At 34.0% G+C, this 19,452-nt stretch overlaps 1 protein-coding gene across 4 annotated transcripts in view; it reads right to left on the bottom strand.

The window, feature by feature from the left end:
- LOC126742470 (MICAL-like protein 1) overlaps positions 1–19,452 on the bottom strand; it is a 231,987-nt gene that overhangs the window by 23,280 nt on the left and 189,255 nt on the right. For all 4 annotated transcript variants that reach the window (XM_050449113.1, XM_050449114.1, XM_050449115.1 and 1 more), the window contains 2 exons: positions 6,916–8,703; positions 421–776 (listed from right to left, as the gene is read on the bottom strand). In XM_050449113.1, coding sequence (XP_050305070.1) covers positions 421–776; positions 6,916–8,703 — 2,144 coding nt within the window. The remainder of the gene's footprint in view (positions 1–420; positions 777–6,915; positions 8,704–19,452) is intronic.

Genomic DNA, 19,452 nt, shown 5'->3' with positions numbered 1-19,452 from the left:
CTTATAAGACTTTCTCTGTGTATAATTCAAATTCATTACTACCTTTATAGACATTAAAATTCCTAGACAGACTAACGAACACAAAATCAGGAAGCTCGACAAATTAGTTGGTTTAATTATAAAATTAATCTACTATACGACCAGTTTTTCCTTCTTATCCCTTCATATGCTTGCGTACTAAAATTTTAGCGTGGGCTTCGCACTCTTTTTCACTACTGTCGCCAAAGAAGTAATAATGTTTTGCAAGATCGGCGGCGTGGGAAAGCAGGGTCGTTACATGTATTAAAACATAATTGGTAATAATAATTATCACTTTTTTTTCAAGTTCTTTCACGCAACCTAAACTAGATCAAGTGTATAGCAATTAAGGTGTATGTTGTGGAAACAAGGCTAATACATTAAAATTGATAAAGCACTTACTTGGTAGTTCTAGGAGTGGGAACTGGCACCGGTCGTACAGAAGCCTCAATTTCCTCCTCATCTTCATCATCGTCGAATGGATTAAAACTTTCCCTGGCCAATTTTTGTTTGTCTTCTTCTCTCAATCCGATTTTTTTCCTTTCTCGAATCTCTTCTTTAGGCTCATCAAAAGTAACTTCTGGTTCACTATCATCATCATCATCAAATGGATTTATGCTGTGACGCTCGTGTTGTACTCCTTGGAGATGGTCTGGGGTCGCCCAACATAGTTCGGATGTGCTTATTAAAGCGGGGATTCGTTTTTTGGGTCTTGGCGGGGTCTTTTGGTTATCTGGTTGGCTGGAGGTGATTCTCTTCTATTGTTAAAATCAAGGTTTAGATTTCAATAAATGGATTTTAAATAATAATTTGAGAAATTTTCAATTTGAGAGAATACATACAATCAACAGCCTGAGGCTTAATTACAAATATACATACACTGGTGGCCAAAAGTAGATTGACAACTACTTATTTTTTAAATTTGTTTATATCACGGTTTAGGAAATGATAAATTAGGTGGGACAGTACCTGATTAAAAAACAACGGAGTCTATTTGTAATGTTTAATTATATTTAAACTATTTATTCGTAATACCGAATTTTATAAAAAAAATTAAAAAACTAAACAATTATCAAGTGGCCAAAATTAAATTGGCAAATTCAAAGCTTACTAAAATAAAAATAAGTATAGAAAATTTAAAAGGTTTTATTCAATAATGCGATGCATAGCCTCTATTTCTTCTCACTTCCACCAACCTTTTGGGCATTGACCTAACTAAATTGTCAATGCAGGATGTGTCAATAGATATCCAGCATGCCTTCAAAGCTTCAAAAAGTTCTTGTTTATTTTTGAAATTTTTACATCGGATGTGACGATCAATGTAATCCCAAATGTTCTCGATCGGATTTAGGTCCGGTGACTGTGATGGCCATTTAATAACATTAATTTTTTCTTGGGTCAACCATTGCTTAACGACCTTGGATGCGTGTTTCGGATCGTTATCATGTTGAAAGTAGTGGTTGAGTGGCATAACTTCATCAGCGTAAGGTACCATAACATCCTGCAGTATGTCTTTATACATGAAACGATCCATCGTGCCTTCTATCAAGTGTAGTGGACCCATCCCATAGCCCGAAAAACACCCCCACACCATCACGGAACCACCTCCATGCTTGACTGTGGACACCGTATATTTGGGATCATACCTTTGGTTCACAGGACGCCTAACATATCTTCTGCCATCCGAATTAATCAAATTAAACTTTGATTCATCACGAAAAATAACCTTTTTCTGAGACTGTCCAGTGACTATGTTCTCGAGCAAAGCTCAATCGCACCCGTATGTTTTTTAAACTTAGCAGTGGGTTCTTTGCAGGGCGTCTTGTTTTTAAATCACTATATTGAAGTCTCATTCTAATGGTACGACAACTAACTGAACCCACACAAGGTCAAGTTTTGTTTTTTTCAAAATTAATTTGTCAACACGACTAGTGGTCTTCTTTGGTCGGCCAGTTTTTTTTAGAGGAACAACACTTCCACGGAGATTAATTTTTTTTATTATTTGACTTACTGTTACCCTCAAAAGAGAAAATTTTCGAGCAATATCCGCCTGTTTAATCCCTTTCCGGTAATCGTCGATTATTCGCATCTTAATATCGATCGACAAAGTTATACCACGTGGTATTGTGAATATTTTTGAAAACTAATAGTAAGGAAAGTCAAATCAACAGAAACCGACGCATAAAACTCAGAGACTAAATAAATATGTTGTTTGTCAATCCAATTTTGGCCACCTAGCAATCAAACAAAATTATTGGAATCTGATAAAAAAAATATTGAGAAAAAGTGCAAGCAATAAAAATCTATGGAATTTGTTTCTTTAAACTATGTTGTTTATATTCTTGAACACTAATAAGCTCAACCGGTTTTTCCTTTGCTTCAGATAAAATATATCCATAAAAATGGAATTTGTTAATCTACTTTTGGCCACCAGTGTATATAAAGAAAAATATGTATATTCAAATGCACTAAAAAACAATTAAACCTAACACTACAGAAAGAAGAATAACACCAAGTTATCTTCTTATGCTAAGAATAAAATAAATGATTGCACATTTTGTAAATGGGTGAGTTTTTATAAGTATTCGTTCTAGGGTGGCTTAAATGAAACATCTTTATTTTTCTGGAATATTTAACATTTACAACGGCAACATTTACAAACGGCAGCATTGAATGACAACCAATTTTGTTGATTGAAATTTTAAACAGATATGTAATACCAGTTCTGATGCACCGATTTTCCAAAGTTAATCTATGAAATTTATGTAAAAGTAAATAATAGTCATAGCCCTGCTTTGGGCAATATCATCCACATTTAAAAAAAATATATATACTTAAGAAATTTTCTCTGTATGTACTCAATGGTTTTAATCCAAACCTCATATTGAGGGGAGCAAATTATACAAGCATATTCCAACTTCGGTAATACCAGACTGTCAAATAATTTCAGACAACACTCCACATTAAAATTCTTAGTAGATCTGACAATGAAACCCATTGTTTTGTGTGCCTTATTCATAGAACATTGAAAGGCTAGAATTAGTAAATAACAACTTTGTTTGAGTTCAACATGTTCACAGGGGCAAGAAGGGTGTTTTGTTTACAAATATATTCATCGATTCTCTGTTGTCAAGTTTACACGCATTTTCAAAAGAGGAAATTTTCAGCTATATATCAACATATAATACTGTTAATTTAGCTTATTGATGTTAGATTTTGGATTAAAAATAAAAAGTAGAAATAGATATATGTTATTCTAAGCGCAAAACCGATTCTAACAAATTTGAAATGGCAACACTGCAGGCAAAAGCTGATGTCATTTTGCGAATTGTCATCTTGACAACCGGCTTTGTGTTTACATTCGGTATTTGTGAAGTTCTGTGTTTTTTCTTTAGTTATTGATTGTAAAAAGACGCATTTGGGTGTTTTTGTAAACTATTACGAAACTTGTGCCGCACCATAGAAAAAAGGCAATTAAGGTCGAGTTTTTCACAAGTAAATACCGATATTGTCATAACATCGAATAATATAACATAGAATAATAAAAACTTAACTTAAGAAATCTATAATAATTATAAAAATATTTTATTTCGATAAAAATGTTTTTTATTGGATAAGTACCTTCACTTTAATAAAGTACGTTAAAAACACTCATAAAGAGTTCATAAACGGTAATATTGTTTATAATTTAAAGCATAATCTATTAATAATAAATATTTATCACATAAATATTTTTTGACGACGTCACTGGTAAAGATTACCGTAAACCGGGGTTACTTTGTCACCCAGGGGTAACTTTGTCACGTCCGAAGCGCGCCATTGTTTTTTTTTATGAAGGGAAAAATGTGCGGCTGCAATTTAAAACATGATGATAGTTCTTTTGTTACAGATCCAAGTAATTAACTAAACCATGAGGACCTACGAAAAAACCCCTGGCAGGCGACCATATGCCAACTATGGCGAAGAAAATTTAGAAAAAGCAGTGGAGGCCGTTCGAAGTGGTATGAGCAAAAAACTAGCGGCCCAAACCTATAGGATCCCACGCATGACTCTAGTCTATAAAATATGCCTTGGAAGGCACCCAAAGTCTGTTGGACATCCAACAGTCCTCAGTAAGGAAGAAGAAGGGTTAATATCAAGATCCTTGAGTCGTGGCAGAATGGGGATTTCCACTAACAAAGGCAGATATAAAGGCTCTTATTAAAAAATACCTTGACAAAAAGGATATTGTTATACCTGTATTAAAAGAAAACACCCCTGGGGATGATATGGTTAGTGCTTTCATCAAACAAAACAATTTATCTGTTCGAATAGCCTCGAATATCAAAAGATCCCGATCCTCAGTGGACCAAGAGGATGTTTTGAAGTTTTTTGCAAATATTAAACCTGCATTGTTAGACTCTAGTGGGGATCATATATATAACTATGACGAAACAAACGTCACTGATGACCCCGGTGCTAGAAAAGTCATTGTTGCACGAAACTCGAAAAGGGTCGAACATGTCCAAAATCATTCCAGGACAGCCATTAGTATAAGGGTCTGCAGTAGCGCCAGTGAAGTCTTGTTGCCGCCCATGGTGGTATATTAAGCCAATAATATTTATGAAAACTGGTGTAAAGGCGGCCCACCAGGAACAGTTTACAAAAATAGTCCAAGTGGCTGGTTTGACTAACTTATTCGAGATATGGTTTAAGGAAATTTTACTTCGACATGTCCTAAGAACAAGAGAACCTGGGAAAAGAGTGAACCTCGTAGGAGACAACTTGGCCAGATATTTTGCTCCAAGTGTCGTACAGGCAGCACAATAACATGATATATATGTATGAGCTCGTTTCCTCCCAATGCCACACATCTAATGCAACCATTAGATGTGGCGGTATTCGGACCAATGAAGAAGAGATGGCGTGATATTCTCGAAAGCTGGCGAAGAGAAAGTCGATATCCTGGGTCAATTCCAAAAGAACAATTTCCCATTTTACTGAACAGACTTTGGGTGGCCATTAGCGACGATGTCGCAAAATTTAATATCAGGATTTCGCACCACCGGCTTATATCCATGTAATGCGCAAGAGGTTCTACGAAAACTTCCCGATACTGCTGTTCAGGAAAAAGAAATTGGGAGAACATTAGACGAAAGTTTAGTTGAGGTGTTAAAAGAACATAGGGGAGTTCAAAATCCCGAGAAGAAAAGAAAACGAGAAAAAAAAATAGAACCAGGGCAAAACGTTTCGTCCATCACCTCCTCAGAAGTAGGCGAGAGCGCCATGAATATTGTCGATGATGATGCAGAACCATCCACCTCTAAAGGAAATTCGAAGAGCGCAACAAATAAATCAAAGTTGGGTGTTAACGGTAAAGAAAAAAATCTCCCATTAAGAAAATCGATACGAAGAATAGATGATTCAAACAAATGTGGCATCTGTAAGTGTTTGTGGGAAAACTACAAATATCGAGTTGAATGGATAAAATGCTGCAAATGCCAAAAATGGATTTGTGGCATCTGTAATATTGATAGTAGGGATCCCTATTTCATTTGTGATAGATGTGAAGATAGTTCGGATGAAGATCCCTATCATACAGACGAAGAAGACGAATATGTGCCTAACTAAAGTCTAGTGCCTTAACGTTTAGTGCCGTATTGATTAACCACAGTGAAGTTTTCACTTTTTGTTTTGTTGAGTTTAAGTTGAATTTTTTTGTATGTTTACTACAGCATTAAGGTTGTGTCAAAGTTCCTGTTTATTTAGGCATTAATTGCCTACTACCTACCGATACCAAAATGTATGTATGAGTTTGTTTTCTATTTTCTTGTTTTGTTTTCTGGTTTGTTTACTAGAAATAAATATTTTTCAACTTTTCTATAAGCAAGTTGTTTATTTTTCGTGTTTTTCACCATTTGGATGTTAAAAAAAAATTAGGTACCTACCTATATGACACACGCCAATATATTTTAGCCCCATATCTGGGGTTTCTTTGTCAGTATAACGTCGTTTAAGGTGTTTTAAACGTTAATAAAACTTTGTGACAAAATAGCCCCAACCACGGGGTTACTTTGTCACCATCAATATATTTTTTTTAGCTAAATCGCTTTTTATAAAAAAAAATTAGCATAGTTGAAGTTGTAGAGGATGATTTCGTCGGTATACTCATAATTTTTGGCCACCCAAATTCCGAAGGATACCGGAGTTACAAGTAAAAGTGTGTTCAAAAAGTGACAAAGTAACCCCGGTTTACGGTACTTGTGTCGCTGGAATCAACAATGCTATTGAGCGGTGTTGCGATGTTGTTGCCTTTTTCTCTAATATACGTTATCTACGTTTATTTAACTTTCAATCTTGACTTCAATTTGACTGACAGTTCTACGTAAGCATTTGGCATCATTGCATCAGAGATGCAAGCAAACAAACTGCACATAGATCCATGGCATGGCAATGCTAATTCTAGTCTTTCAATGTTCTAAGTAAATGTTCTACTATAACTAAGCACAAGTATGCCTAAAAGGGCGACAAAAATTACTTTCCTAAAAGGACAAAAGAGATTTGACAAGTTGTCGAGTATAATCTTTTTTAACAACAAATATGGATTTCATATTATATATATCCTAGCCATTTTAGTTGGTTCTACTTTTTTGTAACTAATACAAAGCCTAAAATAAGATTTTTCTTAAAACTGACTTTTCATTTTCATCCTTTATCGCAGAAACAAAGAAAGGTAACTGACTTTTATTTGCAGCATTAAAAGTTTGATGGAACAAATGACACAGGAGATTTATAAATACGGAGATTTTAGCCAGACCCTGATTATAGCCAAAATGGGATACAATGTACTGTATTTAGTAACACACAGATAGATTTGTCAACAATAAATTATTTTTCAATCAGATAAAGTTATCTTACCTCTTGGATTTCATTATTTGCATCTTCCGCAAATGGATTCTTCGAGTCCTCTGCATTGTCATCATCATCATCATCGTCATCGTCGAACGGATTCAAAGTTAACTTCTCCGGGGTTTTTTGAATTACTGGCTCATTAATTCCAGAAGACATTTTCTTTTTAGGCCTCGCTGCTGGTATTGGCCTCACGTCCGGTAAGACCTCTTCAGACAAGGAAGAAGTCGTTTGATTTTTGATTAGCTCTGGCGGCTTTGGCTGTTTATCGGAAATGGCTTCAGCCTCTTTTGTTTCTATCTTTTGTATTTCAATAATATCTTCGTCAGCTACATTTTCGTTAATTTCTAATTTTTCCTCAATTTCTTCTTGGGGCTCATTCGATTGACAAGTAATAGGTGAAGATAATTTTTGAGATTCATCGACATTTTCATCATTTTCTTTCTCAAGCGAACTTACACTAACAGCAAAAGAATCCTTTTCAATAGGGGTAGGACTTTCGAAAGAAATGCTTTCCGGGGATTGCTCTGCTTGAATTTCTTTAGGCAATATATTATCAACAATAAGAAGATCTTTAGATGAAATGGTTTCTGGAGATTTAAATTCCTGGGAATCTTCTTGAGGTGATAATACCTCAAATGCCGTATAATATCCTCTAGTAACAGGACCTGAATCTTGAGAAGAAACACTTTCTTCTTGGATATCTCGTTCTGGTACCAATGCTTCACTAATTTCTGTGTTAATAGGAGCGGATGAAAGACTTTCAGTGGATCTGAATTCTTGCTTATCTTCTTGTGATAAGACCTCATATGTTGTGCAATAATCTCTGTTAGCCGTAACAGGATCTTCAGATGAAACGCTATCCGGAACCGAAAATAAACTGTCATCGGCTTTATTTAAGGAATCTTTATTATTAGAGGATTCTAAAGAATCTTCTATAATAATGCAACTATCATCAAGGTTACTTTGCTTAACGGAATGATTTATGGCTTCAACACTACCGTCACTTATTTCTATAACGCTATTTTCACTGTGCACTTTAATACTACTATCGCCTACAAACGATGTTTCTATAAAAATGTCTTTTCTGCTACTTACATCAACAGATTGCCTGCTAATGTTGTCAAAATCTTCCAAGTCATCTATGGCGACGACTTTGGCTTTTTTTGCACTACTATTTACATCAGACTTATTATCTTCATTATTTTCAAATAACTTCATCCTAGCCCTGACGCTACCCGGCCTCGGGATAGGAGAAGTATCATCTTTGGTAACAATGCGATTTCGAGTCTGCTCACTACTATCACTAAACTTATCAGTGTCACTTTTTACACTAGGAAAACTACTATTATCACTACTGGTTTGTGGCGGTTTGGTGGGGTAATCTTCCATTTGGCTTTGGAAGAATTGAGATCTTGCCATGGAGAACTCGGAACTGTCCGCGTAAGTAAACCCTGCCTCCAGAGCAGTTTCAAATCTATTACTGGCGGAGGTTTCATAGGTGCGTAAACTGGCCGTTTTTTCTTCGTCGCTCAGCGATCTTGTCAGTACAGTTTCTGGGGTGAGTTTCTTGGTATTGGTAATAGGTTTTTCTTCGTCGGGGCATAATTCACAGACAAATTCTCCGTTCTCCGTTTCGTAATAGTTGGCTAAAGTTAGTTGTGAATTACATCGGGCACATTTGAAACAGGTACGATGATATAGAAGTTTTCCTACATTAAGGCGTTCGGCAATGAACACTGGGAGGTTGCATTTGGCGCAAGGCTCCCTTCTCGGTCTACCTATTGGTATATGGACCTAGAAAAGAGAATAGGATTGGTATAATAGGTGAAGAATGGTATTTCTAAATATTGAAACGTATATATATATCCTTAAAATACTGTTAGAGGTTAACTAATGGTACAAGTAGGTGAGGAAATGGTGATAAGTGACAATGTTTTTAAAAAGGAAAAGTTTTCATTGTGAGTCTGTGTGCTTCAAACGTTGAGACATTTTTCATTCCAAGGACATAAGTTGAGGGCAGAAATGAATTCATATTAAAATGAGTCTTGAGACCAGTACTTTTATGTTTAATTTATTGGGTTTTCTACTAATAGTTTTCCTAAACGACGCAAGTGGCTCGTTCATTTTAGATCTCGTTGTTAAGTTGAGGCATTATATATTGAAAAACAAGTTTAAGGAATCTCCTCGTAAATTTGACATTAGCATTGATTAAGTAAATGGAAAACCTATCCCATTAAAAGCAAATTCCATTAACTGGTACACAGATAGTCAAGCAACCATATCAGCACTTAATTTACATGCCATCAAGATCAGATGATAGAACATTGATTAGGGAAACTCAGTGCGATAGGAAACAGCAGTATTAAGTTAAAGGGAGAGATTCAGTTCGTAGAAACAGGACTTTCCTGCGAGCTACATAAAAATAGATGTGCAATTGAGCTAAAGAAAATGGAGAGAAATATCAGGGAGGTCCTGGGATGAAGACAATCTAAAATTTTCCTAAGAACAACCAACCCCAAGAAAAAACAACCCCAGATTTTATGGAAAGTAGAAAGACATGCTGTAGTTGTCGCTGAAAGTCGTTCCTTACATCTCGAGAACTATACCATTTCAGAAGATGTCACAGCTACTAGCTTTCATGCGTAGTGTCATCTACTTAGAATTAATAATAAATCCGTGACTATAGTTCGTAAGAATATCCACCCTTTGGTAATTCTATTAGTTCTAGGCAAACTGTTTTCTCTTTATACCTTGCGAAGAATAACACAAATATAATGTGCACTCAACAGAAACTGAAGTTCCTTTATCATTTCCTTCCTTAAGAAAAAAACCCTGATGTTGTTGTAAATATTCAAAGTAACTAACGAAATTCTTATCTGATCATAAAACTCAAACGTTTTTTGGTTTCACTAAAAATGTGCCTTTAGTCAATCATTTATACTAGATACGTTTAAGAGCTCAGAGTTTACTATCAGATCCAACTATGCCACTAGGTATAGAAAAAACACAAGGATAGCAGAGATTCCAAAGATGTTTGAAATTCAAAAGTTATTAACCCTCGTCTGTTGGGTAACTACACTACAAATCGACCAAAAAGATTTTGGTATAAGACAGCAGCTGTTTATTGCTATAACTTTTACTTGAACGGTTGCAATAATGACTCCTTACATTGGTAAAAATCACAATTTAATTATGTTTGTATCTCTTTACAAGTGGTGAGAAATAACTCGAAATCATTTACTCTGGAAACGAAAGAAAAAGGGACAAAAAAACATTTACAAGCTATTGATCTTGATCAAGAATTATGAACAAACAACAAACCTAATTTTATCTGTAATTTTTGGTATTGCAGATGATAAGAGTTTATATTGTGAATTGTGTCTTTTAACAACATTATTTAAAATGTTAAAACTAAAATTATTTGATTTGCAATTTTTTATATCTCTAACTGTGTATTCTGTTGAAGCTTAAATTATATTTTGAGTTTTAGATAAAATTCTAAAGTATTCAAAACCTGATTTTTAGCTTCATTAGCCAAATACTAAACAAAGACTGATTTCGTAGCGTATGTGTTAGTGCAACTTAATAATTTGAACTTAGATATTCTCAAATATTGTTAATAACATTTCCCAAGGTCCAACGATTTTACTTTATTTGATTATAGTATTAATTTCACTGTTAAAGAGAATATCAAAGGAAATTTCACATTTTTAAAAAAATCACATTTTAAAACTTGATTTATGTTCTAAATTGCACAGAAAACTTAGTAGGCCACAAAACAAACCAAAAAAAGAGGCTAAATAATTCTTCGAAAGCTGCAAATGCTTTTAATCCCTTTATTTGCATGTAAAAAAAGTTTGTTGAACTTTGCACCAATGTTCTGCTTGTGCTGTATACAGGGTGTCTTAATTTAATTTTTTTCAGTTTTTTACTTATACTTGTCAACGAAAATACATGAAGTCCACGTGCAATAAACATAATCCACTTTCAAGTAAATCAAGTGGTATAGATGGCATGGATGTTAAAAAGAAATCTTCTTCATATATTCTTAATAAATTTTCAAACACATCTGAGGAGTTTGAGAGAAATGCTGTTTTACTGTCACGCTCATAGGTAATTCCAGGCTCAAAAGCATTTTTGGAAGCAATTTTGGCCAAGTGAAATTCTCCAGAAAAAAAAGAGGGCACGTAAATCAGTTTTCTATGACTTGTTTGATCAAGTCAATACGCCGTCAATTATCGCAAGTGCTCTGTATGTAATTGACGGTGAATTCCTACTTCACCGAATACAGTGGGAGTCGAGAGAAAAATTCTCGATCCTCAGCAAATACTAGGATCTATGTAGATTATCTAAAATGTTTTAAGAAACAAAAACTTTAGCACGCGATCTATCAGAGTATTTGATGACTATCCAGAAGACCCTACAGAGTAGAGCACAAAATCTGCAGTTTTGTTGCAGCGAACGTTGAATTTGACGAAACAATGTGATTGACAATATCAAAAAAGAAATTTCCTTTCAATGAGAGAAATATAAAACGATTAATCTCAATGCTAATTCAACATTTTGAGACAAAAACATCGCTATCGAACAAGCTGCAGAGGATGCCGACACAACTATTGTCAAAAGGGCTATAGAAAATGCTATACACATTCCGAATGTGTGAATGTGGTAGAAGAAGACATAAATCTTTTAGTAATTCTTAGTGCATTTACTCCAATTAGCGACAGGTTGCTTTTGATGAAGCTAGAAAAGGAAAAACATAGACCATCTTCTATTCCCCAACACATTTCAAAATGTCACTAACAGTCAAAGAAAATGTTATTTCTTCATGCGTTTAGCGCATGTGATTCAACATCAACCATTTTAACAAAGATGCAGAAATACAAAACATTGTCGAGATATTCAAAAATCTTGACGCGACTCCAAATGAAATTGGTGCTGCTGGAGAAAAGGTAATTGGGACTTTGTATGCCTGATCACTTCTTCGATCTTGTTCTCCGAATGAAACACAGTTTAAACTATTCGCTACATCTTTAGTAACTTGGCAACTGTACTTCCAGCTAAAGAAACTGCTAGATTGTATGTAATGAGACCTTACCTACCAATTATTCATTCATGGAGTCGTCACCTGAAGGACCCATTTCAATGGGTTTGGAAGCTTACTAAGCTTAGCATGCTCCCAGTACCATCAACAGCAGAACAAGTCACACAAGAACTGCTTAATAGCACTGCGTTCAAATGTTTGAAGGGGTGCCAAAATGCTTGTGGTTACAGAAAGAAAGGAATGAAATGTTTCCCAATCTGCTATAATTGCAGAAGAGCGTCCTGCACCAATACACCTGATGTTGACGAGGAATTAAAAGAACTTTTGGATGATGAGGACCATAAATCGGACCAATTGCTTCATTCAGCCTCTACTTCCAAACGCAACACAGCAATTTCAATTAACGCTATATGTATATGTATGTATATATATATATATATATATATATATATATATATATATATATATATATATACAGTGAGAGCCAAAATTCCGGCATAAATTCATTTAAAATTAAGGGGTATGTTCAAAAAAAAACGCTCGGACACGTCGATTTTTATTTTTAACTGCGATTTTAACCATCAACTTCAATTTTTGAAATGGAAATACCTATTTTTTATTCTGTATTCTTAAAGAACAGAAAATTCTAGACATATTTCATGTACAATGTCCTATACCTATCTTCATTTGTTTTTGAGTTATTGACAGTTGAAGATCGGCATATTTGCACTTTTGACATGTTATAAAATCCAAACGGTTAGACATAGACAAATGCGGTTTGCACTTTTTATCGAAGCTTTTTTAAAACCATCTTTGACACTAGCTAGTTAGTGTCAACAGGTACTGAGAAATTTACGGTTAAATTTCTGAACATACAATAATTCATGCAACTATGTAACCCCCTTACTAAGGTAACCTTGTTTTTTGTGTTTTTTCATCCATTGTTGCAATGATGTTGTCATCATTTTTTGAAGTGACAGGAATCAAGCAGTCTTATCCTTGTTTATTGCAAAATTTAATATTGCCTGAAAAGATGAATAAGTTAAGTGAAACTGAGAGAATAGAAATACTAATTATGATAGGATGTGGTGATCGCATTAGGACCCAACACTAGGTTTGTGAAATGTTTAATACCAAGTATCCTGATAAAACAATATCTCAGTCTACCGTTAGCAAACTAGAAAGAAAATTTAGGGAATTAGGTCACGTCAGAGATCGACCCAGATCGGGTCGTCCCTCAATTTCCGAGGAAAAGAAGTTAAATGTTATTTGGCCATTGAAGAAAATCCTCATACTAACCGACTATACCGACTAGACAGGCAGCACTAGATAACGATGTTGGAAAAACATCTTTAAGAAGGATTTTGAAAAAAGGCAAAATATCATGCCTATAAATTAAAATTAATCCACGAACTTAACGAAGATGATACAGATCGTCGATTAGAGTTTTGCGAAACTATAATGAATGTCTGCCATAACGACCGTCTTTTTACTCGTAGAATAATTTTTTCTGACGAGTCGACCTTCTGCCTCAACAGTGAATAGACAGAACTGCCGTTACTGGTCTTCCTCCAATCCAAATTGTGTGATTGAAGCTCATACCCATTATCCTCAATCTGTGAATGTTTGGGCCGGCATTATCAATGACAGAGTCATAGGTCCATTTTTCTTCGAAGGTACCTTAACAGGTTAACGTTATTTGGAATTCTTAAGGAACGAACTGATTCCCGCTTTATGTTTGATGTTTCCAAATGCAAATAATCCCAATATTCCAGAAGCTTCAATTTGGTTCCAGATGGCGCCAAGATGACGCGCCGCCACACTTCAGCAGAGCCGTGCGCCAAGATTTAAGTGAGGTATTTCAGGGTCGATGGATTGGGCGAAGGGGTCAATTGGAGCGGCCTTCTAGGTCTCCCGACTTGACTCCTTTGGACTTCTTTTTGTGGGGTTATTTAAAGCATAGAGTGTATGTAAATAAACCCAACAATTTAGAAGAATTGAGAAATAATATAAGAAATGAGATTCAACGAATACCTCAAGAAATGATACGCAACGTTCTAAGAGAACTCAAATCAAGACTCGCTTACTGTCAAGAAGTTAATGGGGCTCAATTTGAACATTTAATTCAGTCTAGATTAGAATAGTTTCTTTTTGTTCAACGTTTATACAATTCTTTTGATTAAATACATTAATATTTTGAATGTTTTTTTTAGAAATTCAACTGTAAATTTCTCAGTACCTGTTGACACTTAATAATAATAATAATAATAATAATAATAATAATAATAATGACTTTTATTTTCCCATATAATACAAAGATATAAACTTATTGCTAAGGTCTATTACGGCGCAGTCTAGCTTAAAGCTACTCTACTGAACCCTATACCTTAAGCTAAAACTAACTACATACCAATTTACATAGGTACCATAATTTATATAAAAAAAAGCAAATTATATGTAAATTCGTTAGTTTAGTATTTCATATCAATAAGTACTACACCCTAAACATTATTGCAATTAGATTAGCCACTATAAAACATCATAATATACTACATCAAATATTTAATTTAAGACCTAATTTTTCTTTTAAAAGACACTTCCGGCAAATGTTTCAAATTATTTGGAATCCTGTTGTAAAGCTTCGCTATATTATAAATAAAAGATCTGTCAAAGATAAACGTGGAGTGACGTGGTATGGTTATAGAGCCTTTGTCGCGAAGATCTAAGTTATGTATTTCAGTGCGAAACTTAATTTTTTTGTATAAATATTCTGGACATTTCCTTGCTATTATTTTATAAACTAAAACTATTGAGTGATAAATACGCCTCTCATCCATTCTAAGCCAGTTCAACTCTCTTAATACTTACTAGCTAGTGTCAACAGATGGTTTTAAAAAAGCTTCGATTAAAAGTGCAAATATGCCGATCTTCAACTGTCAATAACTCAAAAACAAATGAAGATAGGTATAGGACATTGTACATGAAATATGTCTAGAATTTTCTGTTCTTTAAGAATACAGAATAAAAAATAGTTATTTCCATTTCAAAAATTGAAGTTGATGGTCGTAACTTATTTTTGGACCACCCTGTATACATAAAATTATAGTAAGAAAACCCGCAGTTAAAAATAAAAATCGACGTGTCCGAGCGTTTTTTTTTTGAACATACCCCTGAATTTTAAATGAATTTCTTCCGGACTTTTGGCTCTCACTGTATATATATTTTTTGTTAAACTATGTACATTTTTATTATCAAAACTTACATTAACGGCATTTTGTTTTATATTTTGGTTTTAAAAATTTTATGATATGCAATATACAAAAAATGTTGATCAGAATTTACAAATACGATCTGCTACACGATATGATAATATAGGATTTCCAAATATTTTATTATTATTTTATATATTACATTTTATGTTCTGAAAACGAGTAAAAAAAACGTATTCATCATTTTTTAAATTGAAAATATCATCGTTCTTTGTCATGGCATATTTTTCTAATGATTTGACGAAACTTTAAGTATATGGTATCCATTCAATGCAGAATCTTATATACTTATTTATGAAAGAGTAAAATTTTCACAGAAATGCACCATTTAGGAGTTATCAGCAAAAAATTGAAAAAAGTCATAACATTGACAAGTTTTTGGGACACCCTGAATAGATCACAAACAAAAAATTGGTGCAAACTTCAAAAAACTTCTGTTACAGGCCAAATAAAGAGATTAAAAGCATTTTTTGCTTTTCGCGAATTATTTACTCTACAGACCTTATGTTGCCTGGTAAAAACACTTTTCAACAATTAATTCGTTTAAAAAATTAGATATGAGAAAAAAAAAGACCTACAACTTGACAAAAACATTTATCTAATTTGATATAAAAGTTAAACAGTTATTGATTAAACTTAAACAAAATTTAGTTTGTCTCGGTTATGTATTAATGCTCAAAAATTATATCTGGAATGAAAAAACTTTACCAACCTTCACAACCATTTCTTACCCTCTAGTACCATAACTACTAGTTATGAGTTAAAATGTCGAAAAAATATCTTATTCTAATGCAATACTAATGATTAGCAAAAGCAACGTGCAAGGGTGAATGAACAAATGGGGTGAAACGGGATAAAAAATGATGACGTTTTACCTTCAGCAAAATATTTCAGGCTTGTACTGTCCCATTATGTCCAAGCTCTCTTCCTATGAAAATAAACAGTGTGGGTTAACAAAAACAGCTTAAAGCTAAATGAAAAAGCTCAGGTTCATTTTTGTGCAATGTATATGGGCGGGCAAACATTATTCAATAATTTTCTTCCTTTTCTTGATACCCCATTTTTTGTAATAAGGTAATTAACAGTTCGGTACCTACCTAAATAAGTATCAAATTACATAACATTTAAAAAAAAAACACTTACTAAACACAAGTCAAAATATAATGCATATTAACTTATCTACTAGACAAAATGAATTCTACTCTAGCTACAACAGTTAAAAATAACCAGTTCAATAATTAGTTTTAAACAATGCGATAAAAATACACAAGAGCAATACTATTTTGAACATAGAACTTCTATAATAGTAGTACAAAATTCTATAATTTAAATAATACCCACACTGTTCATTGTTTTTTCGGAATGACTCACGGCATTAATTTGAGAACGCGGACTCGTTTTTTCAGGTGAAAAAACTCGTGGAAAAGTATTTTATTGTATGGTCGGTTTATGTTCTGTTGTTGAAATACATGGAAGTTAATTTGACGATATTTGTTTATTTTTAAATTGCATATTTAGTGAACTCAACGCAATAAAAGTTAATGGACGTTATAAATTTAAAGGTATAAGATATAATAAAAACCGTGGTTTAGTTCTTGCAGCTTTATGAAGCAATTTGTACAAATAACAGAAAAAAAGTTATATTGAGGACAAACATAATTGGTAGGAAGTTAATGTAGATCATTGCATTCAACTGCTTTGCGAGGCCTATAAAAGGAAGGATTTACACGAATATCCATGAGGGTTATTCAGAAAATGCTTTATTTTAATATTGCTAGTGAATTGATCTATATAGATGCAGTTATAAGTGTTTGCTTGATATTTATGAAAATATTTGCAATTTGGAAAATAATCGTTCCAAGTTCGTTCAAAAAAGGAATAAGTTTTGATACCTCTAAGGCTTTACAATACGTTAATAATGCTTCAACTTATCCACAGTGTCGTTTACCTTTTCTTTGGGCACGAAATATGAATATGTTTCTTAATGACTTTTGCAGCAGCTATTTTGGTTTTTTAGTTTTAAATTTTGAGCCCTTTATTTGACTAGGATTTATTAGTGATATAAGCAGTATATTAATAGATTTATGATCAAATAAGTATTAAATCTCTTCATCAAGAAATCCAAGAACAATGAATAATCTCCATGATGAACTCCACTGGATCAATTCTTGAACGAATTTTTATATTGGCAATGCCGATGAAAAAGCAAAGATTAAAGCAAAAGAACACGGTAGTCTTCTCATGGTTGTAGAGTTCTTCAAGAAAAATTAACGTAAAAAATATACACTGATAAATGGATAACAGTAGTGGCAGAACAATATGTCTTGCAAAAGAGAACCCAATCCTCACGACTAACGCCTACGAAGGCAAAAGTAGTCGGCTAGTGGGAAAGATGACAAAAATTCATAAACCCTCTAAATAATTTCAAAGGGGAAGAAAAAGCGTTAAAGCTCTAAATAAACTTAATAAAATAAAAGCACCGGCCTATCCTAGGCGCTATCACTGTAGCATAATACCTCGCCGAAGTAGCTTCTTCCACCTTTTCACTTCCTACAACAAAGCTTTATGCTCGTATATCTATTGCTGTTTGTGCCATTCTGAATCTATTGCTTCCTCACTTAAATTTGTTGGAGTGTGGTGGATTGAATGTGGGTTTCTCTTTATATGAGACTCTTACTTCTTCTTTCTTACCACAAATTTACCATCTATCATTTCATGCACTGCACTAAATCCATTGGAAAATAACCGAAGAATACATATTGAAGCAATCATTTGGTAACTCTTAGAAAATGACGCCATAAGTATAACCATAAATTTCCCATTAAACTGTCAGAGCCTAGGAGCTAGAGATCCTTTTTTGATGAAGCTGAATTTAGTTACTATTAAAGTCAAGTTCTGTCATTGTCACCGAGATGATGAGTGTAAATTGGGTTGTGAGTCGTGAGTTGCGCACGAACTCTATTGCCCTTTATACACTAAAATAGGTCTCACTTTCTCTCCAGACTCTTGGTGACCAATTGCAGATCGGAAGGCAAAAATGTAGTCAGTCAAGTCGCGAGTCTTGTCAACCAATTGAAGATCCAAGAGTTGCACTACGCAGTCGAGTTGTTGTCCACTAAGTAAGAAATTAAACTCGAATTATCTTTACTACTAATACCTCAAGATGAATCACTATACTTTTGGTCACCAATTGCAAGTCCTTAACCCCTAATATCTCAAGACCGGTTGCTCTTTTAACAATTCTGTGTGTGAGCTAGTGAACATTCATAGATGTCCCATAATTTGGGACCTACTGAAAAACCTACCCTTACAAGTACGTGTAAATAAGTTTAGAAAAAGCATAGGCAAAGACAGCAAAGACAAAAACTATTCCATTTTCCTCGCTTTGGAGCTATTAAATGAGTATATTTAGAGCAGTACAAATTCGTTTCATTTAATATTGTAATTGGTTCAGCGCCATATAAGCTGTGACCTCGACGATCTCGACCACACCTCTCCCGCTAAGAGAGAGCGAACACACTTTTCCTCAAATAGAGTATTCCCCTCTATTTGAGAAAGGAACCAGGCAGCAATTCTATCCCGAATATAACCTGAATGGTATATTCTATAACAATAAACATAAAACTGATAACTGATCTAGAAAGCCGTTACTATTGTCTAACAGCTCGGGCAGCCAACATCTCGTGTAGAATTTGAAATTCTCTTATACATATTCTAGACTATCTCTTTTTTTTCTAATTCATCCTTTGCTTGATTGGGTTATTTTTTCGGTTCTTAATTCGTATTTTAAAGCATAGCGCCGCATATATTTCTTCCAAAACAAGTGCAAGAATATTTGCAATGATTCCAACGAGAAGAAGCCTCCTTTATTAAATCGTAATGGATGCAGTGTGTCCGAAAAGGAAAAATACCTTTTACAGCTAAAAGAATTACCTGGTTGGAAAACGGTCGGACACGTTAAGCCACCTTTATTTTTTTGCACTGTTTCAGATTTCTGAAAAATATACAGGGTGCGTCAAGAAGACTGAGCAGCTGTCAACTTTACAATTTTATATAGAACACCCCATTTATTAATGCATTTTTTAATTCTATGATAAATTCTAAACAAATTTCATGTATAGCACCCCGTACCAATCTGGAACGGTTTTCGAAATATTAACAATTGAAAATCAACATTTTTAAAAACTTTACCAGGCTGTAAAATCGAAATGACTTAACTTGGAGAAATAT

The sequence above is a fragment of the Anthonomus grandis genome, chromosome 11, assembly GCF_022605725.1.
Source record: "Anthonomus grandis grandis chromosome 11, icAntGran1.3, whole genome shotgun sequence".
NCBI classification, from domain to species: domain Eukaryota; kingdom Metazoa; phylum Arthropoda; class Insecta; order Coleoptera; family Curculionidae; genus Anthonomus; species Anthonomus grandis.
The sequence above is the reverse complement of the archived record's forward strand: the minus strand, read 5'-3'. Positions and strand labels throughout refer to the sequence as shown.